We start from the raw sequence: 27204 nt of genomic DNA, 5'->3' as shown, positions 1-27204 counted from the left end.
TCACCGAAGGATTTCAGACGGCCAGATGTTTTTGTCTTTGAGCCTTTTGAATTGCCCGGGGGGTGAGACTGCTCCTGGTGGTGTCTTCGGTCTTCTGCTGGTTTCACTGCAGGCTTAAAATATTCCACCTCATTGGCCGATATGGAGAACAGCCACAGCACCCGTGTAGGCAGCATAGCTTACATAGTGGGACTGAAATACCATGGCAACGCAGAGAGACATGAACCACAAACCAGCAGCCGTGCTCATTCATTCTGCCCCAGATAGCATCACTGCTAGAGGGCAACACAGGTAAGACTAATTCAATCCTACTTTAACATGTTGGAGGATTTTCTAATGATCCTTTACCCGGATCATTTTGTGACACATCTGGATTGGGACGAGCAAACTTTATGCAGTTTGTATGTTAATTCTTTATTAAATCAGTTGCAAACCACACAGCGTCCTCTAGAAAACGACCAGCAGTAACGTGAATAAAGGCATTTCTATGTCCAGCTAACGCGTCAGAGTCCAGCCCTGCACCTTGTGTGTGTGTGTGTGTGTGTGTGTGGCGGTCGGGAAGGTCCAGTCGTTTACAGTGGTGAGAGTAATCAGTAGTTAGAAGTCAGGAAGGTCCAGTGGTTCAGCCGATGTCTCCCTGTAGAAGACGTCTTTGGTAAGGTAAGCGGTTCAATGGGAGACAAGGAATGAATGTCCTTAAATACAGGATACAGATAAATCTGCCCAGCAACAAACAAGCTAATTTGACTCAGGGGCACGTTGTGGATTCAGGTAAGAGGAACAGCGCATGTTCAAAGGGAGACCATCGTCACTCCTCAGACGGACTTCATGCACGTGGTCTCAGTGGGATGAACCGAAACGCTAAAAAGTCTCGATGACCATCCTCTTGTGGACCGATCAGCAGCCTCAGAATAAAAGGAAGGCAGGGCTGCTTGTGCTCCTCGTGTCATATCCCTGAGTAAAGTCACTGACCGTTCAGAACTCACTGTCCAAAGCTTAGGCACAGGTAGACGGGAAACTTTGGGTTACTTCAGTAATACTGGTTCTCTGAGTAGCGAGAGTGAGAGGCTGGAAAATACTGAGAAGTGCTCTGTCCTCCTCGCTGGGCAAAAAGTAACTAAAAGTTACATTTCTGTTATTGGGGAGCCGTCGACTTACGGCCACAACTGGTTCCGAGGGTTTTGTCGTAAGTCGGGCCGTGTTAAATTACTGTAAGTACGTGATGCAGTAAATGAGGAGTAGAAAGAGACACTTTGTTCTCGGTAGACATCGTGGGGGAGACCGCAGAAACCATCGAAGACCGTCGTACGCTCGATTCGCTCCATTTCTGGTACGTCGTAAAAACACCCCGGAAGCAGACGACACAAAAACAGACCAGCGCGGGCGTCAAGTCGAACTGTGGCGAGTTGCATAGGTTGTAAGTCGACGACCCCCCCCCCCTGCACATGTCAGTTCTGGGGGCGGTAAGAACTGTAGTTTCTGGGGTAGAGAGGCGTGTAGTGGGACGAGTGGTTTTGGGAAGCGAAGGTGCGAAAAGGGAGGTAGGAGTTAGAAGAGTTGAAACCAGGAGAAGAGCTGTAGCAAGCTGGGGGGTAGCTATGTGAGGACGGAGGGGGGCCGGGGGAGGAGGGATCGTGGAGGACCGAAGAGCGGCTTAGGCTGGAGAACGTCCCGCTCCGGTGTGAGGGGCTCCAAACGGAGCGTCTGATCCCACGAAGAGGCGATCGGCAGGGAAAGGAGGGGGTAGGTCCTGAGTGGACGCTCCTGGTGCTGGTGGATGGGGGACAGGTATGAGAGACGGGGGGGTGGTGCCTTGAGAGGCCAGAACTATGAGGCAGGGAGGGGGCGATATTAACGCTGAAGCTGTGGGAGTCGACCACCAGCGTCCGCACCCCAAGAGTCCATTGGGAGTGGGCGGGCCTCGGAGGGGTTGAGGGCAGAGTCTGCGGTGACTTACTGGGGGGAGGCTGCAGAGATGGGGGGCTCTCTGTTGCCAGAGGACCAGCCAATGAGGCCACGTCTGCCGCGGCTGCACTGACCTTGCATGGCGGTGCGCTAGGAAGACTTGATACAGGACTAGTACTGTCTGAAGGGGAGACGTTGCTTTGGGCCAAAGATGAAGGCGAGGCTCGCGGCCGGTAGGAGGCCGGAGTGGGGGGCCGTGGACCTACTTTGGAGGTGCCGGCTTTCCCGCAGGTCAGCCTGCCCCCGTGTGTTTGGTGGCTCTGCTCCTGGTCCAAGGCCAGATCCTCCAGGCGCTGGGTGAGGGTCAGCTTCTGCTGAATGGCCATCCTCAGCAGGGAGTTGAGAGTCTTCTTCTCATCCTCGGCGGCAGACAATTGCCTCTGCATCTCATCCAGCTGGGTGGTGTACTCGTCGCACCTGAGAAGGGTCAGCAGGTGGAAGGAACCCGTGTCAAGAAGGGAGACTAGAAGCAATGAGGCAGCGTACGTGTTGCATAGACTGAGGGGGTAGAGACGCGGGCAGGGGCGGGGGACTCTTCTCTGTGGCTTTTATCGCAATCAACATGGGACTCCCGGTCACTGTTGGTCAGGACAAATATCGAGCTGCTGACTTGAATGTCTCTTTGCGTCTTACCTGCTGGCAAACATGGCCCGGAGGGAGGAGAACGTGGCAGCGTCCTCTTTCAGGGCCTTCAGCTCATTCCTCAGCTTTATCATGGTGTCTCTCACCATGGATTTCTCTGCCTCATACTTACTCCTGAGGTTAGCCAGGGCGCCCTCTGCTGTCTAAACACACACACACACACACACACACACACACACACACACACACACATTAATTGGCCTTTGCCACCTCTACCTTTGCCTTGCGTCTCTTCTCCCTGTACTCCCGTTTCCTCTCTTCTGTCCTCTCAATGTCCCACTTCTTCTGAGCGAACCTCTTTTCCTGTATACACTTCTGTACTTCCTGGTTCCACCACCAGGTCCCCTTATCGCCTTTCCTTCCAGAAGACACACCCATTGCTCTCCTCCCTATCTCCAGACAGTGACTTTGCACTTTTACCTTTTACTACCGATATCTACTCTCTTTCTCTGAAGCAATTCCGAAAACACGAACATCATCAATAATATAACCTTTTCTGCAGACATGGCTTCACCGCTGCTGCTACCGCTCAGCTCATTGTTTGAACACCTCACATCCTCACCTGCTTGTTGGCCTTCAGCACCAGTCTGAGGGTGGCAACCTGCTCTCTCTTGGTGCTGAGAAGAGACTTGAGCTTCAGGATCTCATCCGCACCGTTGTCCTTGTCCAGATAAGGGGCAAGATCCCTTGCTGCAGATCTTTGCCTGGACAGCTGCAGAGACCTGTCTACTGCTCGATGGAGGTGCTTCACCTGGGGGGGGACATGAGAGGTGAAGACACTAATTGAGTTAATGGGATGCCGGAGGATCACTTCTTTCATGAGCTGTATTCTACCTGGTCTCTGATGATGGCACTGAGGTTGTAAATGTTCATGGGCTCCCCACGGAACTCGCCATCTGGTTCTCGGGCAGGCGATGATGATGACAGTGATGATGATGAAGAGGCACTGATACTGGGTGAGGGGCTGGAAGGAGTGGATGGTGCCAGACTCTGCTCATATGACACCTGGAGGCCCTTCCTGTCTTGTCTCCTACCCTTCCCAGAAAGGGGCAGCTTGCTTGGAGACTCCGACGGGCTCTGTGACTCCCCAGTAGTCGAGGGCGTTGAAGTTGAAGCACTGGCGAGCCGCCTGGGAAGACGCGGCGTGATAAGAACTTTGCTGTTGTCTGGGGACAGGGATTTAAGACTGCTACTGATTGCCTGCAGCCCTCGACCTTGTCTAGAAGGAAAATGAAATCAACTTGGTATACGACACGTATACACATTCACGTACACGTACAGCAGATCCTAACCAGATGTGAAGTTTGGGCCCACCTGTTCCCCCAATGAAGGACAGTCCCCTACTCACCTGTAGTCAGTTTTCTGAACTAAAATACTCCAAAAACAAAAAAGGTAGTTTGAGAACAACACACAACTGCTGAGTGAGAGAATCGGACGGGTTCATTTCACTATTGACTATTAACACCCCTCCAATCAAAGGAAGTCTGGGAGGACGTCACCAAATGTGTGGAGACGGCACAGATGACCCAGCACACCGAGGGTAATGAACACCAGACATACGCATTAGAGTTGCTGCGATCAGAAGTGAGCCACCCGAACAGAACAGAACAGAACAGAACGGACCTGACCTGGAGAAACGAAGAACGCGGCACAGGCCAGACAGAGAAACAGGAGGATTGGGTAAAGAACCGAATTCTCACAGAAGCGGAAAAGGACTTCCTGTCCAAGGGACTGAATTTTGCTGTTACACCGGAGCAGCTTCCCGGTAGACGTCACCACAGCACCAGAATCAGCCCTCCGCAAAAACAAGCTAGGCGAGACAGAACCACTCAAGAGTCCAGGTTACAGCTGCATCCAAGCTCACCAGCATCTGGCATCACTCAGAAAGGACCGGGACATCACCATCTTACAACGACAAAGACAACCAGGGGAGACAAAAGGAAACCTGTTGTCCCCTACATCAGTGCTGGTCCACCCAAAAGACAGAACACCCAGACACAACCAGAGCAATGAAGTGTCTGCCGTCCAGTGAAGGATGCAGCGGCTTGGACATAACTTTCTGTTATGATCTGCCTCTATAGAAATAAAAATGCATTGAATTGAATTGAACCCCCCCCCCCCCCCCCCCCCCAAGCCACACCTGGGTGCATCTCAACAACACAGCTCACCTGAGAGTGTGGGGGGGGGGGGGGGGGGGGGCAATGAGCCCTTCACCATATGGATGCCGATGACTCCTGAGGATAAATGTCCCGGGGAGCATTAGCGTTCATAAAGGGAATGCTAAAACGGGCCCTTAAGGGGGCACTTACAGCCAATGAGGTTGCAGATGCAGCGTTTGTGTAACGTCGCTCTGTGTAACGTTCAGAAAACTCACTCCTGGGAATGAAACAGAAGTCAGACCTGTAGTAGTCCAGCAGGACACGGTTGGGCGTTTCGTTGTTGCACAAACAGACGTGGTGGTAAAGTTGGGCGAGGTCCTCGCTGAGCATCGCCAACTCCTCCTGAGCAGCGTTCAGCGCCCCCTGGCGCTCCGCCGCTGCCGACTGAGCTGCCTGCAGCTCAGAGTCCAGGGTGGAAATCTGAGAAGGGGCGATGGACAGGAAATCCCGTAAGTACCAAGCGCCAATCGGTTCAGACGGTCGACCTGGCTGCGTTACCTTCTCCTGGGCCTCCCCGTAGCTCTTCTCCAGCGTCTGGAGCTTATCGTTTCGTCCCGGCTTCTTCTCGGCTCCCGCACATTGAGCTAGTCTGTCGTGAAGTTCTTTCACCTCTGCCCGGAGCTCCACCACCTCTGTCACAGCCACGCGGTATTTGCATTGCAGGATCTCCAGACCCGGCGGTTGGCATGGAAACACCTGACTTTGGTTTGATGTCTCCATCATCTGCTCATCAGGTTTTCCTTCTTCCTCTTCAGTCACGTCCATCTCTAGCTCAGTCGAGGCCTCAGGTGTGAGACGAGACGTATCGATGGCATGGGCGTCCTGTTTAAGGTTGGTCCTTCGATTCAGGCGGCGGAGGGTAAAGACTTTCTGGCTAAGGTGTTGCGCCCGCTCATGTTGCTCGTGTAGCGCCCCCTGGGTGTGTTGGAGCTGCGTTTGGGACTCCTGCAGGCTGGTGATCAGTGCTAATTTTTCCCGTTCAACCTGCAGGGGTGCAAAAACACAATATAATAATAATTCTGCAGCTTCCTTTTTGAGTTTCTGTACTTTTGCACACAAACAGGTAAATAATTTCTCACCGTTATCAGCTTCTGTCTGAGCTTCTGGATCTCTGATAGGTTCATCTCACAGAAGAGGTCCAATGTCACTGTCTCTTCAGGTGCCCCCGCTGTCCTCTGATGCTCCCCGTTGGCCCTGGCCGCCGGTCCTGCAGCCGGCCCGGCTCCGCCCCGACCCTGGAGGTGGCCGTTACACCTGTCAGAGTAGAGCACGTTGTCGTTTACATCCAGGAGACGGTCGTGGCTAGTCTAGTTCAGAGTACAATGGCTACCTCTCTGGCTCCTCTGCGTCGGGGGAGAGCAGCGTCGTCGGGGTGGCTTTGCCACTGGGTGGCGCGGAGGTGAACGTCAGGTGGGCACTGCCGGTGTAGGCGACGTCGCACATGCTGAGATGGTGAACCAGCTCCCTGCGCAGGTGCTTCTTCTGCTCACGCTCACTCCTCAGAGACTCCAGGGCCTCCTCCAGCTGGGAGTCTGAGATGTCCCTCAGGCGCAGGGCGTCCTGCAACTGGCCGTGAAGGACGTCTGTCTCTTCCTCGATGACCTTGATCTCGTGCTTCAGGCTTTCAAACTCCACCTAAAACCGGCAGCGAAGCGAAACAGAGATTCCCAAAATGATCCAGAGAGAATGTATCATGTAAATGAGGAGCGCAGCATGGCAGGCTAAACGCTGTGTGCTACCATGTGTCTACTGCTCTGTGGCAGAATGCTGACGTTACTGCATCAAGTACGTGAAATATTTCCATGATTACCCTCGCCGAAGAGGAGGCGAGGGTATTGCAATTGGGTGTGTTTGTTTGTATGTTTGTTTGTTTGTTTGTCTGTCCGAGCGCATAACTCAAAAACTAGTAACCCAATCGACTTGAATTTTTTTTACACAAGCAAGGTTCTGTCCGTGGCTCGGTCCTCCCCGAGAATGGCGTTGATCCGGATCTGGATCCAGACTCTAGAATTATTTTTACATCTGGAATTGTGCCTCTGCTGTAAAGTGCCACTTTAAGAGGGAGGGAAGCGAATGGCATGATGGGAAAAAGAGTCCAGAAGGTGTCTTGTAGTCCGTTCCGGAGCAGCAAGCTAGAGCAGGTTTGGCCCCTCTGATCCGGAAGCCCTGTTTACTGTCTCACAAGATCCAATAGTCTACTGGAGGCGGGGTCTGCAATCTCTGATTGTCTTTCTAGTTGTATTTGCAGTTCTCTACGGCAGCTTTCTAATATACATGTCTGTGGAACCTCTGTACCTGATTCTGTTTGAGAGTTGAAACCAGCTTCTGCAGAGAGATGTTCTCCTCCTCGAGCTCGGCGTAATCCTGCAGCAGCCGGGACTCTCGAAACTTGTACTCCCTGATCTCCTCCCTCATCCGGCTGCGCTGCTGCTCCAACATGTCAGAACTCTGCTGAGATAGATGGAGAGATAGATGGATGGATACACAGACTGAGAGAGAGAGAGAGGTGGGTGGATGGATGGATGGATAGACAGACAGACGGACATCCCGACTCCAGACGGCTGTACCTCCCTCAGCTCCTGCAGCACCTTGCCCAGGTGTTCCTTGTCGGCCTGGGCGTTGGAGGCCGTGGCCCGACAGTGCTTCAGCTCCGACTGCAGGCCCAGGATGCGCTCCATGAAGTGCACCTCCTTGCTGGCAGACTCCTGCAACAATGTCTGCTCGTTGTTCTCTCCGTCCTCTGCCACCTTACGCTGGGTGGAGTACGCCTGGCCAAAGGCCTTCAGCAGGACGGGAGACATATAAAGAGGAGTCACCGTGACGGAAGGGATGACCAGGGTGAGCACAGCGACTCGGGTTTATCTACAGGCCCGAGAGCTGTGCAGATCTTCATAGTTTCTCTGTCCCGTTAACCCTTGATGTGTGGCGTTTCGGTAAAACAACAACTGGGCACCACGTCTGTGAGAAGAAGGGACCGATCCAACGGAACGTCCTCCAGGGTGAAAGGCCGGATGAGACTACAACACGACGCCATCTTAGTCTGGCCTGAACCTGCTGGCCACTTAAGACCGCTTAACTTGAGGGCGGGGGGGGGGGGGCTCCAGAATCCGACGGTTCCCAGAAAAACCAAAGCAGCGTCGCTTCTCTCCCGGGCTTGTGAGGCAGCAGCGCTACCACCGTGCCATGGTGCCGCCCATCATAACCTCATAGTGAATAAATAATTCATAAATGTCCTCTCTGCTGTGTGTGTGTGTGTGTGTGTGTGTGTGTGGCGCCTGCTCACGCAGATCCTTCTGCAGAGATGCATCTTTTAAACATCCAGCCTGTGCTGTGCTTCTGAAACGTGGGTTTGTTGCTACGTCTCATTCACGTCTCACGAGGACCCGAGGAGAGAGCAGAAGGCTGACCCAGTACCAGAACAAAGTCCAGAACCTGAGGAGCAATAGAACCAGGGTTTCCCTGCAGCACGCTACACATATCTGATGAAGCCGACCCAGTACCAGAACAAAGTCCAGAACCTGAGGAGCAATAGAACCAGGGTTTCCCTGCAGCACGCTACACATATCTGATGAAGCCGACCCAGTACCAGAACAAAGTCCAGAACCTGAGGAGCAACATGTCTCTGGTTCACCTAATGAACCCAGACCCAAGCAGAATGAAGCGTCTGAACTTCAGGATCCGGTGTCTCGCGTTGGCTAATGTGGTTTTCCCACCCAGAATCCGGTTTCATCATTAACCCTTTACAGCACTGATAGCTGACCGGGATCATTTCAACGGGAGGCTTCCCATTGGCTGTGTGGGGAAGAGAAGTAACAGTACGTCCCATTCCATTTTTAGCCTTCATCACTTCAGCCCCCCCCACAGATTAATCCTGTAGGCCATTAGTACACTTTATTTTATTATTACTTGTAGTTTCATATGTTGTCAGAGGAACCCAGATGTTCAGTTATTATTATCTCATTTAATTTTAATTAATCTAACTTACTTTTATTCGAATAAATAGAAACTATACATTTTTTCTAATTATCCTACATTTTTATCTCGCTATGTACACTGAACACGTTTAAAATGTTTTCAGATTTCTCCGCTGATCAAATCCTCTAAAAACTGAGCTGAAAGAATCTGAATGTAAAGTAAAGAATCAAATCACTGTAAAAAAAAAAAAAAAAACCTTTTTAAAATTAAACCTCTTTGGACATCGAGATATCCTATCCAGTCCCTGAGCCATGAGAAGATGGGCTTAAACAAGAATTGGTGGGGAGGGGCGGGATAAAAATAATTCTGATTTAGTTCCATGTCAAGAACATGGAACTGAAAGTAACCCGATGAGGGAATGACAAGGCGTAACAGGCATGTAGCGGGTGACGGACTAAAGAGGACGCTTGTGTAAAACACTGTGAGGACAGAATCTTCTGCTCATGAGTCTGGCTGGTATCGAGCAGGAGAACGGCACCGGTCCAGATGGAGAGGGATGATTTGCTTTTTAGAGCCACCGACGCCCTTCGAGGGGTGAGGTCACTACAAATTAGTCGTCGCCTGCATCCTGTGATGAAGTCCGTATCTCTTCCATTTGGGGGGGGGGGGTCATTGAATAGTTAAACCGATGTGACTCACATGCGGTGGAATCCACAGAGAACCAGATCCCAACCAAGCTCAACCAATTGAAACCCCGCATGGGAATACCTTCAGGGAGGACAGCAGCCTATAGCACCAACGCTCAGGAGCACCGGCCTTGTTCTGGTCACACCTGGTGCCCCAACAGGTGTGACCAGGTGTCACCCTCACCCTAACTAACCCAATACTTTGTTTTATTTCAAGGGTTATATTTGAAGAAGGAAAAAAAACAATCATATGACTATAATTTAACTCCAAGCTGCATCCTGCATGAGGCGACTCATACACTGTGCTTGACTAGGACTAGGACTAGGACGAGAACTAGGACCAGGACTAGGACTAGGACCAGGACCAGGACTAGGACTAGGACCAGGACCAGGACTAGGACTAGGACTAGGACTAGGACTAGAACTAGGACCAGGACTAGGACCAGGACTAGGACTAGGACCAGGACTAGGACTATGCCCGAGCTGAGCCCACCTCCTGCAGCTGCTCCAGCTCCAGCCTCAGTGTCTCCTGCTCGGCTTCTAGTTCGGCGTACTCCTGCTTCAGGGTCTGGTTCTCCTCCAGAACGACCAGCCCGCACTCCGCCGCCCGCATCTTCTCCCGGTTGGCCTCCGCCAGCTCCCGACTCAGGCGCTCCACCTCCAGCCGGCACTGCTCCGCTGCGTCCTCGCATTCTGCTCCGCCAGCGGCCATCGCCTCCCTCTGCCCTCCTCTCCTCCCTGCGTCGGAGGAGCAGCTGATGCAGGCAGCAAACGCCCGCCGCCTCTCCTCCTCCTCCTCCCTCCTCCTCCTCCTCCTCCTCCTCCTCCTCCTCCCTCGAACACCGCAGCTTCAAATCTCACACAAAAAACAACAACCAACATCCAAAAAATCCGCAAAACGAGTACCGATCACCGTCCCCTTCTGACATTGATGTCCTCCGCTGGCCGCGTCCCTGTCCCCTCCCTGCTCGCTGTTTTTCTGCGTGTTCATCAAGACGCCATCTCCGTGTGGAGCCGTGAAGCCCCCCACCCCTCCTGCTGCAGGATCCTCAGTGAGACGAGGAGTCGATCATTACAAGAATAAAGTCGTAATTTTACGAGTAAAATAATAATTAATATAACAACAAACTAATGCCATACACGAAAGTCGTCATATAATATTGACCTTTTTTTTTAGTAATTACTTTTCGATTTATTATTACAATTGTGTGAATAGTTTTACATTTTTAAGCACTACTTATTGCAATTTCGCACATTATTATTACTTTTCTTTATTGATACAAACAGTGATATATAATATTTGCTAAAGTTCTGTCAAAATAATATTTTACAATACGATAAGAGAGCTGTATAATCCGAGGTGATAACAGAACATATTTGCTGATCACTTTGAAGGAGGAGGGATAGTAATTGTACTACAGTATTTAATACAATTACGAGAGTAGAGGACAAGCACGGCGTAAAATATCAAATAAATCCTAAAAGCATCCGGCTGATTTAAGTCAACTATGAAGTATTCCTGCAGGGGGCAGCAAATCGCTTTAGACGCCTTTATCCGACCCCACGAAAGAAGAGAGGAAGTCGTCGTCAGTCTTCACAATAAAAGGGGGAAAATTAAATATCGTCTAATTGCGATTTTTTTTTTTTACTTCTCTATTTATTTATTTTTTGTTTCTAACAAGCGAAAGGCACGTAATATTCATTTTAAAGAGGTGACGGGTTTTGTTTTGTAACACTTCCGGTGTATCACACCGGAAGTGTTACCTTTGTCGTGTCGAGCGGAACACCGGCTATATCCTCTCCCTGCTAGCGACGCTTCGGTGCACGTTGCTAGTTAGTTGCAATGTTGTAGCTATTAGCACGATAGCCTTTCCTTCTTTGGGCGGAGGGGGGGGGGGCGGCGGAATACCCGCCGTTTAGTTTTTCAAACCCATGATTTCACTTCTTTCAGCTCATCAACAGGTAGCCATTATTGGAGAAAAAATATTTGTTGCCTTGTTTTTGTTTTAACCCGTAAACATACACATCCAGCCAGCCAGCTAGCTAGCTAGCTAGCTGCTAGCGTCGCACTGTTGCCTGCCACGAGAAGTACCGCGTCCCGCCCGGCTGAAGGACCATGGCGATGAGGCAGACCCCGCTCACCTGCTCCGGGCACACACGGCCTGTGGTGGACCTCGCCTTTAGTGGAATCACTCCCTACGGCTACTTTCTCATCAGCGCCTGCAAGGGTGAGGCCAAAGTTGAAGGTCTTGGGGGGGTAATTTTAGGGTATTTGTTTATGTAGATTGTCATCCGTCAGGTCGCGGTGTTCCTTGAAGTGGAATCTCAGGCGACTGGACAAGGTTTGAAGACGTTTCACCTCTCTGGGGAGTATTTAGCAGTCTGGCTTTAGGGTTACGCTTTGATAGTTGAGTGGTGGTGCCTGGTGCAGGGAGTTCCCGACATTTTCTATGCCTCGCAACCCATGAAGAGTCATATCTCAGGGAGATGAATGCAATTTACGCTAAATGTGAGCAACAAATTCATTCGAGTTGCGTGTTGAAAGGCATTAGCAAAAGAAATGGGAAAGGGATGATGAAGGGACAGGTCTACAAGACAGTGGTGAGGACATCCATGATGGACGGCTTAGAGACAGTGTCTCTGAGGAAGAGACAGGAGGCGGAGCTAGAAGTGGAAGAGATGAAGATGCTGAGGTTCTCCTTGGGAGTGACCAGGATGGACAGGATTAGAAATGAGACGATAAGCGGGACAGTGAAGGTCAGACGTTTTGGAGAGAAGGTCAGAGAGGACAGACTTTGATGGTTTGGACATGTCCAGAGGAGAGACGGGGACTATATCGGTAGAAGGATGCTGAGGATGGAGCTGCCAGGGGACAGGGCTAGAGGACGACCCAGGAGAAGATACATGGACGTAGTGAGGGAGGACATGAGAGTGGCTGGTGTCGGGGAGGACAATGCAAAGGACAGGGTGAAGTGGAGAACGTTGGGTTGCTGTGTCGACCCCTCACGGGACAAGAAGAAAGTACAGTAGTAGTAGTAGTAGTAGTGGGCGATCGAAGTTTTAAGGTGTAAATGTGAATGCTACTCCGTGTCCTGACTTTTTTGTTTCGAAGCTCTAACATCTTATATGTTACTGTATATTTGGTTTTATGCTGAAAACTTCTTTTCCACACCGAATGTCGTGTTTTTAAACAAGGACAGTAAATTATCCAGGTGTGTCGGTCGACAAGTTCCCGTTGTGAGCCCTAAGGTGTGACCTGTGTACGTGTTCCTGTGTTGTCGTTGTGCTTTTTCGTCAGATGGCAAGCCCATGTTGCGCCAGGGAGACACAGGGGACTGGATAGGAACGTTTCTGGGTCACAAAGGTGCTGTCTGGGGAGCCACCCTGAACACGGATGCCACCAAGGCAGCCACTGCCGCGGCCGACTTCACAGCGTGAGTGGCCGGTCCAGTCACGCAGGCAGGCGGCAAGTTGCTGCCTGCCTGCGGCTTTGAAGCGAATCGCAACTACGAGTCATTCCGCAAACGTCAAATACAAACGAGCGCGCTGGCAAATACTTTACGACGTACTTCGGAGATGCGGAGGGCTTTTCAAAATGTAAAAGTACGCGTGACTCACGGGATGCACTGGCGGCAGCGTTGCGAGTATGTATTAAGTGCATTGTTACGTACAGTTACACGCTTCACAGAAAGGGGAGGAGCCAAGACGTGACAAACGGTTCCTCAGAAACGCAGCATCGCTGCCGAATATCAGGAAACGGCGGAGCCGCGAGTTTGACTGTCCATCATGTCCGCGGTGAGGACGCTCCTCGTCGTCTCCCGGTCCCCGTCCGGACGCTCCGAGCCGCTCCGAGCCGCTCCGGGCTGTCGGCGCCGCTTCGCGTGCTCGGCTGGGTTTGTGTGCCGCGATGTCACGGCGGCCATGCGGCCGGATCCTCCCCCAAAAAAGAAGCTTCTCTCTACCTCTCGGAAATGAGCAATAAGGAGCGGGCGCTCCGCGGCGTCCACGCAGGGATCGATGGGAAAAAACAGAAACAAAAATATATTTATATATATATATATATATATATATATATATATATATATATATATATGTACACAGTGGAACCTCGGTTCTCCAACAAGATTTGTTCCTTAATAATGTTCAAAAACCGGAACTATATTTCCCATAAGAAATACGACGCACCAGATAAATGTCCATTTACAGGACTCGGGACTCGTCTAATGGTTGCCCAGGGACACGGTCACATCTCCACCAGGTAGCAGGATGCTAGCAGGATGCTAGCTGGTTACCGCCGTTGCACAAATAACCCCAGATTGCTCTCCGAAGCCTGCTTTCAGAAACGATGCATGCAAAGACCGTTTCTATAAACTATCTGGTGTTCCAAGTGTCAAAAGGTGCTGCCTGTGTGTTTCAGGAAGGTGTGGGACGCAGTGAGCGGAGACGAGGTCCTCACGCTGGCACACAAGCACATCGTCAAAACTGTCAGCTTCACTCAGGTCTGTTCGTTTCAAATAACGTGCCTCGGATTGCTTCTATTTTAGTTTGTGTGTATTTATATGCAGGGTTCAGGTACTATCCGAGTTACGACCGAGGTCGGTTCCGACCGCCTGGCCGTAAGACGGCAAAGTACAAAATGGCCAACATGCGGGATATATGCCGGGCAATTTTTACACACTTACTTCTTTTCTTCATATTCATGTTTTTGTTCTTTCAAAATATTCCAAGTTCTTGCCTTTCCGTCCAGGGTTCTTGTCCTTTAATCCAGGGTTCTTGGTTTCTGTGTGCCGAAGCAGTTTTCAAGGTTTCATTGCCTCGTTTCCTAGCGTGTCTCCACGTCTTATGCAGAGCGGACTTGGTGCACGAGTCGCCTGGAGATGGACCGTGTTTTCAGTATGACTTTGTTAAAAGAAACGTTCTTTTCTTGGAGCTCATCGGTTCCTCACTTGGTGAAGAATCTCTCCTTGTAACGTGTCACGCTTCCCACACGCAGGACGCACAGCACCTTTAGCCGTTTATTTCTATACACTTTGAATTTCTCGCATATAAAACACGACACATGCCCGAGTGATGCGTCTTCAGACGGGACGTTACATCACACGCTTCCAGCGAGGAAGAGTCAGGATGAAGGTTAGCCCGTCCTCGAAGGACCGCTGTAGAACACCCGGGACTCTTCTTCAGAACCCAATCCCACGTCTGTATTTCCTTACCTTCTTTGTGTTTAATGAAAACACTCAAACTTTATTCGATTTATAATCCTGACTCATTATTGACTTTACGCTGCTTAAACGAGATAAAAAAAACCGAGGGAACACGTGAAATTATAACGGCATACACATATATATATATATATATATAAGTGTGTGTATATGTATATATATGCGGTATGTTTCTGCTTCTCAGGACAGCGACCATCTTCTTACTGGAGGAAATGATAAGCTGCTGCGCATCTATGATCTCAGAAGCCCCGAGGCAGGTGAGGGAAACGTCCTCGATGAAACTGGCTCTGAGAGACGCAGGCGTGTGCCGGTACGACGCCGCGGGGCTCCATCTACGCGTGCACCGGGCACGGCGCCGTTGCCGCTGCTATTTCCCTACTAACGCAGCCTTTATTGGTGTATTATGGGTATTATTTTTAAATGGTCCCTGGACACGAGGAAGATTCCACATCTATTAAAGGAGGAGACATTGTAGTGCCAGTGAAGTGTGGGGTAATTTGTGTTCCCGCGTAACCAGAAGTCTTGTCTGTGTGTCCTGAAGCTCCTCAGGAGATTGCAGGTCACAGTTCTGCCATCAAAAAAGCCTTGTGGTGCAACAGCGATAAGCAGATCCTCTCTGCTGCTGATGATAAAACCGTACGGTCAGTGACGGTCATCTTCATCGTCTTCATCGCTCATCATTCTGAGAGTCAGCAAACAGACCAGAGACCGTGCGTGTGTGTGTGTGCGTGTGTGTGTGTGTGTGTGTGTGTGTGTGTGTGTGTGTGTGTGTGTGTGTGCGTGCAGGCTTTGGGACAGGAGCTCCATGGAAGAAGTGAAGACACTGACGTTTGATACTTGTGTGAGCAGCATGGAGTATGTAGAAGACGGGCACGTTCTTGTGATCACCTATGGAAGGACCATCGCGTTCTACAATGCTCTGAGGTTCGCTGTCTTCTTCAGATCCTGGAAGTGTTTGTTTATTCTTCAGATATATCCTGGAAGTGTTTGTTTATTCTTTGGATATATCCTGGAAGTGTTTGTTTATTCTTTAGATATATCCTGGAAGTGTTTGTTTATTCTTTAGATATATCCTGGAAGTGTTTGTTTATTCTTTAGATATATCCTGGAAGTGTTTGTTTATTCTTTAGATATATCCTGGAAGTGTTTGTTTATTCTTTAGATATATCCTGGAAGTGTTTGTTTATTCTTTGGATATATCCTGGAAGTGTGTTTATTTGTTCCTTAGATATATCCCGGAAGTTTGTTTATTATTCTTTAGATGGATCCTGGAAGTGGGCGTGTCCGCAGTGATGTCGCCTGTAGGCGCTACACTGGTGCTTCCGTGCTGATCCAGTCGCATTAACTCTGCTGTAAAGGGAAACCTGCGTCGTCTGTTTTGAGACTTGCTGTGTTGTAGCATTTCTCAAACTTTGACGTCTCTTTGACGAAGATGAGTTTGTGGCTCGTTAAAATAATTTTCTGCTGTTCCAGCCTGGACCTGATCAAATCAGTGGAGGCTCCAGCCCCCATCAATTCGGCCTCCCTCCACCCAGAGAAGGACTTCTTTGTTGCTGGTGGAGAAGACTTCAAGCTCTACAAGTTTGACTACAGCACAAAGGAAGAGCTCGGTGAGGAAGACTCTCCCACTGTAAAGACTGAACATCGTCGAAGCCGTTGTTGCGTTTTTAAGGATTGGGTGGTTCCGCTTCAAAATGGTGTCAACATTCTTCTCTCCCTCCCGTCTGCAGAGTCTTACAAGGGCCACTTTGGTCCGGTGCACTGCGTCCGCTTCAGTCCGGACGGCGAGCTGTACGGCAGCGGCTCCGAGGACGGCACGCTCCGACTGTGGCAGACCGCCGTGGGGAAAACCTACGGCCTGTGGAAGTGTGTCCTCCCCGGTAACGGCCTTCCGACACTTACTCGCGTCCTCGCTGACGTCGTCATTGTTTGATCTGGAACAAGCTTGCTATGATTCAAAGCTAATGAGGCTAAACATTTAGCGTAAGACTTTGCTAGGTTCATTTCTAGCTAAGCCATCTTGTGTACACGCAAGGAGATGGACGAGTACAAGTACGCGCTAACAGGGACTCCGCCTATGTTTGGTTATTTATGTCCATGGTGTGATTGAGTTTTTCTAACTTCCTGTTGTTTTTGTCCGAGTTTTCCTAACTTCCTGCTGTTGTTTTTGTCCGAGTTTTCCTAACTTCCTGCTGTTGTTTTTGTCCGAGTTTTCCTAACTTCCTGCTGTTGTTTTTGTCCGAGTTTTCCTAACTTCCTGTTGTTTTTTGTCCTCATTCAGAGGACCTGGCTGCAGAGAACTCTGAGCCGCTTCACACCCCGGCCCCTGAAATTAAAGCCTGAAGGCAAAGCAGCAAGAGAAGATGAGGATGAACGCAGGGATTTCCCAGGATTGTCTTTTTTTTTTTTTCTTCTTTAGGCCCCAGCAAGGAGCCAAGTCCAGAGCAGCTTCCTTCTGCAGGAGCTATTATTGATGAGGGATGCCACAGAGAAAGCCTTTGCACACGTCAAACAGTCACACTTGAATTTATGTACTTGGACAGTAAAGTCTGCAGAGCAAAAGCCGTAGAGCTTTCGAGCGTCGGCTCATCGCTGCCTGCTTTATCTCTGATCAGTCCAGCGCTGTCTCTCTCTCTCTGCGTACATTTATTTTAACGTCCCTCACATCTTGAATTCATCCCCTGGCAAACCTCGCGGTGCCAAGATTGGCTTCAGAATGTTAACGTTTTGGACCAAGGCTGCTGTTTTCAGTTCAAAGTTACACGGATGCCATCAGTCGTGCAGTTTGTGCTAAAAGTTGAGGCGTTTTCAGTTCTTCACAAGCGTTTCTTTGATCAGCTGCTGCTGCTCTGACGGAGTCATGAAGCCGAGGGTCTAAATTAAAAAAAAAATCTTGTTTTGGGACGATGTTGCAAAGGAAGAAACGTCACCCTTTCCTTGTTTAGTTTTTTGGGTCTTTTCATTTTCGTTCTCTAGTGATGGAAATAAAAGCGTTGCTGTTTAAGTTGTTACTCCTGCAACAAGAACAAATTTGTGTTTTGTGTTGTTTTTGTGTAGAGCCCGGATCGAGGCGGACACTAATCTATTTGGTGCGTAATATACGTAATATTCCTTTTAAACTGTAAACTAAAACAAAAACGCAAACTCAGCAGATTAATGAAGAGACGCACGTCTTTGGCGGTCCCACAAAATGTGTGAAATTTCATTGAATTATTCTCCGTGTCAAAAGAATGAAGGAAAAATGGTAACCCTATAGACCCTATCTGGCTTTTATTTAATCCGATCGGAGTTTGTGGAGTAAAATTATGATCGGCTGCACCGTGTTTATGGTCCCTACAAATATTGATCCGATTAGGACTTGTATGTTCATGCATCACACTTTCGATTGGAATAAATAAATCTAAACAAATCTACCGGAAATAGTAGAAGACGAAGCCGTAGCGACTTCCGTTCTAAACAAAACATGCCCCCGCCCCTTTCTGCTTGAAACGTCAGTGTTATTTTGTGCGTTTTCCCAGTTTTCTCTGTTCGTTTCCTCCTTTAATGTCTCCGGCAACGTGTTTGTCTCAGATATTGACCGGTTCTGTCTTTAGCTCGCTCTGCTTCAATTAGCTTCAGGGAATAACAAAAGCGCGTTTAGCTGACGTCACAGACATGCGCAGTAAGGACGGCTTGTACCGAAACGGATTAAGTGTTTTCGTGCGCCCCGATCGGATCATCAATCGGTATAAACCACCCCTCCCGATCGGAATATAATCTTGATCGGATTCATCTTGATTGGGTCACACTAATACATTAAGCATTTTTATTCCGATCAGGTTTTTAATCTGATTAAACGTGTCCGTGTAAACGCACCTACTTTAAATGGAGGTAAAATCTGAATTATTCTGAGTCCGACTTGCTTCTTTCACATATCATTGATTTAATTGTTGTTACACTGGATGGTTTCATTTTCCAGTAACGCAAACATGGTCCGTCCTGTTTTACCTAGCAACCGGAGGGTGATTGGCTGGTCGGCGGCGATTATTTGGATCTGCTTAAATTACTTTCGGTTTAGTTTCTCTCGGGACGGTTTCCCATCCTGCTGTATTTCTGTTATTGGGAAGAGAAGATTCGATCAAACATGAAGCTCGCTTTGTTCCTTGTTGCTCTGGCAACCGTGTATTGCTCCAAGGACCACGGTAAGAACTCTTTAGTCGGTCACGTTATCGGCCTATCTTGGAGCTAAGCTAGGACACGAGGTTAGCTGAGCGTGTAGCTGTAGCTACTTTTGGCGCTCGGTACAGCTCGTTCAAAGTGGGTGCGGAGTGTAACGAAGCAGCAGAGATGTACACGCCCGATCTCTGGCCTGAGGGCTCGATGATTAGGCGCTACTATGAGCCGCGTAAAGCGGGCGCGGTGGCGGCTAAACCGGCACCGTATCAGCCTGCTAGCGGTGTAAACGCGCGCGGCGAAACCACGGCTAACTAGCTATGCTAGTCGGCTCGTATGCGACGGGGGCAGCGACGGGGACAGAGCGCGCCGAGTAACGGTGGATAAATTGTTGTTAGAATGCGACATTCTCTCCTCTCTAAACAGGACCTGGGCCTTTTGAATGCTTTTAATGATGATTATTCATGGTGTTGGAGAATCAACTGCTGACCTGTCTCTGTGCGTAATGAGAGGGGAGAATAGCAGGAGGTGTTGCTATCCTCTGGCACAAGAGACTGGACTCAGTGCTCAGTGCCATTCGGCTAGATGTAGGCTGGGCTGTTGCTGTGAAGTATGAGTCTGGGGGCAAGGAGTGCATGGTTCTTAATGTGTGCATGCCGTACGAGTGTAAGGAGAACGAGGATGAATATCTGAACAAACTCGCTTTCATTCACTCTTTTGTGCAGGTTAATCCCTGTACTTCTATCTATGTGGTCGGAACTCCTGGACATATGCACTGGCTATGGTATCAGGTTTGATGTTAAATATAATGCCAAGAAGAGTGCCGTCATGGTCTGCAGAACCAGAGAGGATAAGGGTTTGGACTTCCCAAGATTTTATCTGTCAGGGCAAGTGCTGTCGGTCTGCAGCAGAACTAAATATCTGGGCCACATCATCAATGACCAGCTGGGAGATGATGATGACATCATCAATGACCAGCTGGGAGATGATGATGACATCATCAACGACCAGCTGGGAGATGATGATGACGTGTATAGACAGCGGCGGATGCCGTATGCGCAGGCTAACATGCTGAAGAAGAAATTTAGTTTTTGCTCTGAAGTGGTCAAAGTCACCCTCTTCAGGGCCTTTTGTACGCCACTCTATACTGCCCCCTTGTGGATCAAGTACAAACAGGCCAGCATGCAGAAGTTGAGGATGGCATACAATGACTGCGTGCGGATACTTCTCAGGAAGCCAAGATGGTCCAGCGCCAGTGAGATGTTCTGTGGTGCCGGGGTTAACGCCCTTAATGCTCAGCTGAGGCACCTGTCAGACAGGTTTATATGTCGGCTGCATGACTCAGGGAATGACATCATCAGAACACTGACTCAGCCAAGCCTAAGTGCTGTGAAGTTTAACTCAGGTATTTGGTGTCATTGGTACCTGATGTTATTATAGGATTACTGTGTTTACTGTGTAAATGTTGTAAATGTTATGTGTGCTTTTTAATTGGACCATTGTGTCTGCAATAAAGATTTGATTGATTGATTGATTGATTGATATATCGATCCGTTTCAGTCAGGAGTCGCCTCAAATTAATCCTTAAAAGTCGCTACCATTAAACTGCGTCACGGATCAATCAGATCCACGCGCGTCCGTGGCCAATATGATCAATCCAAGGCAGATTAGAAGATCTTCATTTGATGAGCGAGACACGATTGACGAATATCGATCTGCTTGCTTTGGATTTATCATTTTATGAACTTGGAATTCCCCCAAAAGTCTTGAAGCGTTCCATGAAAATATATTCTGAAAGTCCAAACAAGGAATCTAAAGTTTAAAAAAAGCCCCGAACCAGGGCTCCTCCTTATTTATTGAACATTCTGAGATATCAGGAGTCATTTTATTGTGTTTCTACACACGCTCTAGACTAGACTCTATCCTAGTTTGGCTTTCCTGCTTCCTTGTGTGCTGCATGTGGGTGTGGTTTGACGTCATCTCTGTGTGCGTGCAGCTCCGCCCAAGGTTCAGGTGTACACCTCCGGCCCAGGAGGGTACGGCAGGGAAAACATCCTGCTGTGCCATGTCAGTGGCTTCCACCCCCCCGACATCAACATCCAGCTGATGAAGAACGGGGAGGAATTCCCAGATTCCCGGCAGACTGACCTGGCCTTCATAAAGAACTGGAAATTCCATCTCAACAAGAGGGTGGCCTTCACCCCCCTGAGGGGAGAAGACTACAGCTGCAGGGTCACCCACGGCCTGGACAGGAAGGAGTACGCCTGGGGTGGGTCCGGAGAACGGGATGAGGTCCAATCAGACACAGACCAGTAACTGTAGGGTAATGGTAGAACTGTTTATGGACCAGTAACTAGTGTAATGGTGCAACCGTTTATGGACCAGCAACTGTAGGGTAATGGTAGAACCGTCTATGGACCAGTAACTGTAGGGTAGTGGTAGAACCGTCTATGGACCAGTAACTGTAGGGTAATGGTAGAACCGTCTATGGACCAGTAACTGCAGGGTAATGGTAGAACCGTCTATGGACCAGTAACTGTAGGGTAATGGTAGAACCGTCTATGGACCAGTAACTGCAGGGTAATTGTAGAACCGTCTATGGACCAGTAACTGTAGGGTAATGGTAGAACCGTCTATGGACCAGTAACTGTAGGGTAATGGTAGAACCGCTTATGGACCAGTAACTGCAGGGTAATGGTAGAACCGTCTATGGACCAGCAACTGTAGGGTAATGGTAGAACCGTCTATGGACCAGTAACTGTAGGGTAATGGTTGAACCGTCTATGGACCAGTAACTGTAGGGTAATGGTAGAACCGTCTATGGACCAGTAACTGCAGGGTAATGGTAGAACCGTCTATGGACCAGTAACTGTAGGGTAATGGTAGAACCATCTATGGACCAGTAACTGTAGGGTAATGGTATAATTCTTCTTCTTCTGTCTTCACAGAGCCCAACATGTGACTTCTGCACGGCGGCGAGGATTCCTCCCGTCTCCCGTTGACGTCGTTCCTCTATCACTGCGGAGATCAAACATTTAAAAACTAGTGGTGGGACTTGGTTAATTTTTTTAAACTAATTAACTATATGCTTTGTAATTAATTAATCGAAATTAATCGCATGACCATAATTTCCTCAAAAGCAAATGCAAATAAATTGTATTGGACGACTTATCAAATAATACACGCAGACATGGCTTTTACCTGAAGCTCATTTAATGGCTGGTAATTTCATTTCATTTCAAAATTGTAAACAAAGGTAAGTACAGTTGCAGAATTTTGCTTGAAATAGTCTTTCTGCACGGCATTTCAAAAGTTTCATCACACGCAGCTGTCCGTAGCACATCTTGGAGACCTTTGTCTTCTACCACTGATAGCGGTCTACAGTCTTTGGCAACCCACTTTGCGAGTGAATTCGTCGCTGTTCCCGACGTTGACTTGCTCATTTTCCGTCTCAATCCATTTGTCATTTGGTCAAGCGGCTGCTGACCAGAACCGCTAGCGCGAGCCGTTTCTGTGCTAGCTGCGAAGTACTTCTGTGGTAGGCAAACTCTTTTTTGCATAGTTTGCAATACGCGGTGGCTTTGTCTATTCTCCCATCTGGTCGTTTTTTGAAAATGAATTTAACGTCCAGCAAAGTTGTTATGTCTTTCACCTCTACGGATGGTAGGAAGGAGGGGGCAGATTCAGGAACAAACTTATCTTTTAATGAGGCGCAGTCAGTCACGGAACTACATGCTACATCGGCGCACGCAACAAGCTAACGTGCCTACGTCATCACGTGACTACGGAATCCAGGCACGGACCAAATACATTACAAAAGTACTCTCTCCCGTCTCCATTCGTCCCCAAGCCAGCCTGGGACTGTGTGCGTCAGTATAAGTGGCGTACCAGGACATGGTGAACTGACAGACGTTCCGGGTTTTTTGACATGCAAACTGCGTTAAAATGTGTTAATATTTTGAATTAATTAACGTCCTTCTTATTAATTAATTGTAATTAACGCGTTAATGTCCCACCCCTATTAAAAACACAAAACGCTGCTGCCGCCGCTCATTGAATCAAGACTGCTTTATTTTGGTTATTTTGGTTTCTGGAATTTGCTTCACGAATCTGTTGTAATACAAATGATTACTTTTGTTCAGACTTTGCTGTTTGGTTTCTGCATACGATTTAAACTAATGGTAATCAGGTGGATCAATAAGGGGAGTGTGTATTTCTGTTTGGTTTGGATCTTTAAGTTATTTGTTCATGTTTTTGAATAAATAAAAGCCGATTGGACTTTTCTTGACACAAACCCCTAAAATGTTTTAGGGGTTTGTTTGTTTGTTTTTTGGGGGGGGGGGGGGTGGGGGGGTAAATAAATGTGATTAACTAATAAACAAGGAATCCTTTAGGTTAATGAAATAGTCATCAAATAAATCTACTACTAGTACTACTATACTTTCTAAGACCTCCGTCTTCTGCTAATTTCATGCATTGGTGGTTCAGTGGGTTCAATTGGGCAGGCAGGTGTGGGAGGGAGCACCTGTGGCCCATTTACCACTGATTGGGGGGGGGGGGGCGTATATAGGTGCTTCCCCTCCCTCGTTCCAGAGTCCTCATTTTGTGTTTTCCCCGTCTCGAAGGCAGGTTGGCCGTATAGACTGTCACTGCGTTGTCTCTTCTTTTCATTTGTCTTTAGAGTGTAAATAAATGTTTTGAATTCCTAATGCCGTGCTGGTCATCACTGTGAGCGGACCTGTGGGTGGGGAAACCCGCTAAAACAAGTTTGGGACCAACGGAACCAATTAAATGGATCTTTAGGTTGCAAGTCCTAAAGTGGCGTGGTCGGCAAAGGTCGGGCCGTTTGGCCCCATATTCCCGACGCTACGTTTTGGCGTTGTCGGCAGGATCACAATCCAGCACGGCATCGGTAGGGTTTTTTTGTTTTGTTTCTTTTTTTATTTTTTTGAGGCAAGGCAGTGGCTTTGGCTGCAGACGACCCTTCCAGGGACTCGGGGAGACGACCGCCAGGACACTCCAGTGATGGAGCGGGAGCTGCGGGTCGTCTGCGAATGGAGGGGGATGCAGCCCGGGCGAGGCCGGAGCGTGGACATCGGCATGGCAGTGTGGCTGGATCGGCGTCTGGATGGGCGTGGCCGGATTGGCGTGGCTGTGTCTGATGCCCCGCGGAGGACGGGGAACGACCGGGCGAGGCTCAGCGCGAGAGCCAGACATTTGGAGGAATCACCAGCGGGAAGAACAGACTGAGGGTCGTTCCGGCTGTTCTTCTGGGGCCGCATTTTTGTGGCGTACGCTGGTGTATTTGGGGCTCAGGCGCTGACCTTTGGGTGATGCCCGGTTTTTGACTGTTTTTTTAGAAAACCGTTTTGTTTTTATATTATGATTTATTGGCGGGGCACCGATAACTCGGAGGGGTGGAGGAATGTAACCGGATGATTGGGGTGAATTGGGCAGGCAGGTGTGGGAGGGGGCACCTGTGGCCCATTTACCACTGATTGGGGGGGGGGGGCGTATAGACTGTCACTGCATTGTCTCTTCTTTTCATGTTTTCTTTTGTTTTTAGAGTGTAAATAAATGTTTTGAATTCCTAATGCCGTGCTGGTCATCTCTGTGAGCGGACCTGTGGGTGGGGAAACCCGCTAAAACGAGTTTGGGACCAACGGAACAAATTAAATAGATCTTTAGGTTGCAAGTCCTGAAGTGGCGCTGTCGGCAAAGGTCGGACCGTTTGGCCCCGTGTTCCCGAAATTACTTTCGGTTTAGTTTCTCTCGGGACGTTTCCCATCCTGCTGTATTTCTGTTATTGGGAAGAGAAGATTCGATCGAACATGAAGCTCGCTTTGTTCCTTGTTGCTCTGGCAACCGTGTATTGCTCCGAGGACCACGGTAAGAACTCTTCGATCCGTTTCAGTAAGGAGTCGCCTCAAATTAATCCTTAAAAGTCGCTGCGGATAAACTGCGTCACGGATCAGTCGGATCCACGCGCTTCCGTGGCCAACATGATCAATCCAAGGCAGATTAGAAGATCTTCATTTGATGAGCGAGACACGATTGACGAATATTGATCTGCTTGCTCTGGATTGATCATTTTTTGAACTTGGAATTCCCCCAAAAGTCTTGAAGTGTTCCATGAAAATATATTCTGAAAGTCCAAACAAGGAATTTAAAGTTTAAAAAAAAGCCCCGAACCAGGGCTCCTCCTTATTTATTGAACATTCTGGGATATCAGGAGTCATTTTATTGTGTTTCTTCACACGCTATAGCGCACCTGTCAACCAGTACGCTTTTGCCGTACAAAGTACGGTTTTTATGCATTCTAAGACGTGTACGGCGTCGAAGAACATCTGTACGGGAAAAGGCACATTTGTAGCGTCCGTCAGACGCTGAAACAAGGACGAGATGGGTCTCAGAACAAGCTTTTATTAATCGGTAACCGCGCCGCTGACAGGACGGATATCCTCTTCCGTCTCTCTCACCCCCCCCCCACGCTCACACACACACCGCCCCTCCTCCCCGGATGCCTTCACTGACTCTCTGCAGAGCAGGAATTACGAACGCGAACACGAACTGTTACAGTCCCATCCGGTCTGCACCGAATATCAAGAAACGTGAAAAACATGTTTCCCAATCACAAGCCAGCAATGGTTTGTATTTTTCTGTCCCTGTTTGAAATTTAAATTACAAGCATCATTGATTGATACTTAAGTTTGGTTTACAAAAATAAAAATGATAACGATTTTTCCCCCCGAAATATCTGTTCTTATTTAAAAATTTAAATTACAAGCATTATTAATGGATATTTTAGTTTAGTTAAAATATCAAAATTAAACTGTATCCTAATTAATAATGTCCAACTATGTATATAAATAAACGCATTTGAAAAAAAATATATGGTGTAAGGTTATTTTGTATTTTGTAAGGAAAAAATCAACGGTTTGTAAGGCCATGGAGCCTTGGAGGTTGACAGGTACGCTCTAGACTAGACTCTATCCTAGTTTGGCTTTCCTGCTTCCTTGTGTGCTGCATGTGGGTGTGGTTTGACGCCATCTCTGTGTGCGTGCAGCTCCGCCCAAGGTTCAGGTGTACACCTCCAGCCCAGGAAAGTACGGCAGGGAAAACATCCTGCTGTGCCATGTCAGTGGCTTCCACCCCCCCGACATCAACATCCAGCTGATGAAGAACGGGGAGGAATTCCCAGATTCCCGGCAGACTGACCTGGCCTTCATAAAGAACTGGAAATTCCATCTCAACAAGAGGGTGGCCTTCACCCCCCTGAGGGGAGAAGACTACAGCTGCAGGGTCACCCACGGCCTGGACAGGAAGGAGTACGCCTGGGGTGGGTCCGGAGAACGGGATGAGGTCCAATCAGACACAGACCAGTAACTGTAGGGTAATGGTAGAACTGTTTATGGACCAGTAACTGTAGGGTAATGGTAGAACCGTCTATGGACCAGTAACTGTAGTGTAATGGTAGAACCGTTTATGGACCAGTAACTGTAGGGTAATGGTATAATTCTTCTTCTTCTGTCTTCACAGAGCCCGACATGTGACTTCTGCACGGCGGCGAGGATTCCTCCCGTCTCCCGTCTCCCATCAACAGGATCCCGTTGACGTCGTTCCTCTATCACTACGGAGATCAATCATTTAAAAACTAAACGTTGCTGCCGCCGCTCGTTGAATCATTTTAGTCATTTTAGAATCATTGAGTCATTTTAGATTAATTGTTAGTTTGCACTGGCGGTGTAAAATCATTTTCTTTTTGTTTTTCTAATGTTACGTTGCATCAATTGTGTAATTTAATATTGGTCTTATTTTTATTTGTATTGTTAATTGTGGATGATTTATGTACGAAGGACTTTCAACGGAAACAAGCCCGCAAGGGCTTTTTTGAAATGCTCCTCTTAGACAGGATGTTTGATGTTATTTGTACTGTAATACATGCTACTGTGTGACTGTACTTGTACTCTAACATTCTATCTAATATTCATCATCATCATCATCAAGACTGCTTTATTTTGGTTATTTTGGTTTCTGGAATTTGCTTCACGAATCTGTTGTAATACAAATGATTACTTTTGTTCAGACTTTGCTGTTTGGTTTCTGCATACGATTTAAACTAATGGTAATCAGGTGGATCAATAAGGGGAGGGTGTATTTCTGTTTGGTTTGGATCTTTAAGTTATTTGTTCATGTTTTTGAATAAATAAAAGCCGATTGAACTTTTCTTGGTGTCATATTTAAACACAAACCCCTAAAATGTTTTAGGGGTTTGTTTGTTTTTTTTTGGGGGGGGGGGGGGGGGGGTAAATAAATGTGATTAATTAATAAACAAGGAATCCTTCAGGTTAATGAAATAGTCATCAAATAAATCTACTACTACTAAATCTACTACTAGTGCTACTGTACTTTCTAAGACCTCCGTCTTCTGCTAATTTCAGCGCTTTGGTGGTTCAGTGGTAGAAT

At 48.4% G+C, this 27204-nt stretch overlaps 4 protein-coding genes across 4 annotated transcripts; 3 read left to right on the top strand and 1 right to left on the bottom strand.

Moving 5' to 3' along the window:
* Positions 1-362: 362 nt before the first annotated feature.
* LOC137911030 (protein bicaudal D homolog 1-like) lies at positions 363-10339 on the bottom strand. The gene is made up of 11 exons (XM_068755453.1): positions 9861-10339; positions 7334-7546; positions 7062-7217; positions 6097-6401; positions 5846-6020; positions 5265-5750; positions 5008-5186; positions 3442-3826; positions 3170-3358; positions 2599-2750; positions 363-2382 (listed from the first exon to the last, which is right to left on the bottom strand). Exons 1-11 carry the CDS (start codon positions 10077-10079, stop codon positions 1449-1451), a joined length of 3393 nt encoding a protein of 1130 aa, XP_068611554.1. The 5' UTR covers positions 10080-10339; the 3' UTR covers positions 363-1448.
* A 916-nt stretch (positions 10340-11255) lies between these two features.
* strap (serine/threonine kinase receptor associated protein) lies at positions 11256-17616 on the top strand. Its single transcript, XM_068755209.1, has 10 exons — positions 11256-11329; positions 11399-11595; positions 12666-12801; positions 13785-13866; positions 14771-14843; positions 15128-15227; positions 15373-15510; positions 16060-16196; positions 16317-16466; positions 16868-17616. The coding sequence occupies exons 2-10, from the start codon at positions 11484-11486 to the stop codon at positions 16927-16929; spliced, it is 990 nt and encodes a 329-aa protein (XP_068611310.1). The 5' UTR covers positions 11256-11329; positions 11399-11483; the 3' UTR covers positions 16930-17616.
* Positions 17617-18627: 1011 nt separating this feature from the next.
* On the top strand, positions 18628-23021 carry LOC137910894 (beta-2-microglobulin-like). The gene is made up of 3 exons (XM_068755315.1): positions 18628-18767; positions 20735-21007; positions 21687-23021. Exons 1-3 carry the CDS (start codon positions 18710-18712, stop codon positions 21698-21700), a joined length of 345 nt encoding a protein of 114 aa, XP_068611416.1. The 5' UTR covers positions 18628-18709; the 3' UTR covers positions 21701-23021.
* A 1445-nt stretch (positions 23022-24466) lies between these two features.
* On the top strand, positions 24467-26964 carry LOC137910893 (beta-2-microglobulin-like). The gene is made up of 3 exons (XM_068755314.1): positions 24467-24627; positions 25805-26077; positions 26278-26964. Exons 1-3 carry the CDS (start codon positions 24570-24572, stop codon positions 26289-26291), a joined length of 345 nt encoding a protein of 114 aa, XP_068611415.1. The 5' UTR covers positions 24467-24569; the 3' UTR covers positions 26292-26964.
* The last annotated feature ends 240 nt before the right edge of the window (positions 26965-27204 follow it).

The sequence above is a fragment of the Brachionichthys hirsutus genome, chromosome 22 (genome assembly GCF_040956055.1).
Source record: "Brachionichthys hirsutus isolate HB-005 chromosome 22, CSIRO-AGI_Bhir_v1, whole genome shotgun sequence".
In the NCBI taxonomy this organism is placed as follows: domain Eukaryota; kingdom Metazoa; phylum Chordata; class Actinopteri; order Lophiiformes; family Brachionichthyidae; genus Brachionichthys; species Brachionichthys hirsutus.
The sequence above is the reverse complement of the archived record's forward strand: the minus strand, read 5'-3'. Positions and strand labels throughout refer to the sequence as shown.

Bases quoted from the DNA above. Each gene is read 5' to 3' on its own strand.
- LOC137911030 (XM_068755453.1), bottom strand. From the start codon at position 10,079: ATGGCCGCTGGCGGAGCAGAATGCGAGGACGCAGCGGAGCAGTGCCGG. The intron at 5,187-5,264 runs GTAACGCAGCCA...GCCCCTTCTCAG, and splicing joins ACGGGGAGGCCCAGGAGAAG to ATTTCCACCCTGGACTCTGA. The intron at 2,383-2,598 runs GTAAGACGCAAA...GACCCTTCTCAG, and splicing joins CGGGCCATGTTTGCCAGCAG to GTGCGACGAGTACACCACCC.
- strap (XM_068755209.1), top strand. From the start codon at position 11,484: ATGGCGATGAGGCAGACCCCGCTCACCTGCTCCGGGCACACACGGCCT. The intron at 12,802-13,784 runs GTGAGTGGCCGG...TGTGTGTTTCAG, and splicing joins GCCGCGGCCGACTTCACAGC to GAAGGTGTGGGACGCAGTGA. The intron at 16,197-16,316 runs GTGAGGAAGACT...TCCCGTCTGCAG, and splicing joins CAGCACAAAGGAAGAGCTCG to AGTCTTACAAGGGCCACTTT.
- LOC137910894 (XM_068755315.1), top strand. From the start codon at position 18,710: ATGAAGCTCGCTTTGTTCCTTGTTGCTCTGGCAACCGTGTATTGCTCC. The intron at 18,768-20,734 runs GTAAGAACTCTT...GTGTGCGTGCAG, and splicing joins GTATTGCTCCAAGGACCACG to CTCCGCCCAAGGTTCAGGTG.
- LOC137910893 (XM_068755314.1), top strand. From the start codon at position 24,570: ATGAAGCTCGCTTTGTTCCTTGTTGCTCTGGCAACCGTGTATTGCTCC. The intron at 24,628-25,804 runs GTAAGAACTCTT...GTGTGCGTGCAG, and splicing joins GTATTGCTCCGAGGACCACG to CTCCGCCCAAGGTTCAGGTG.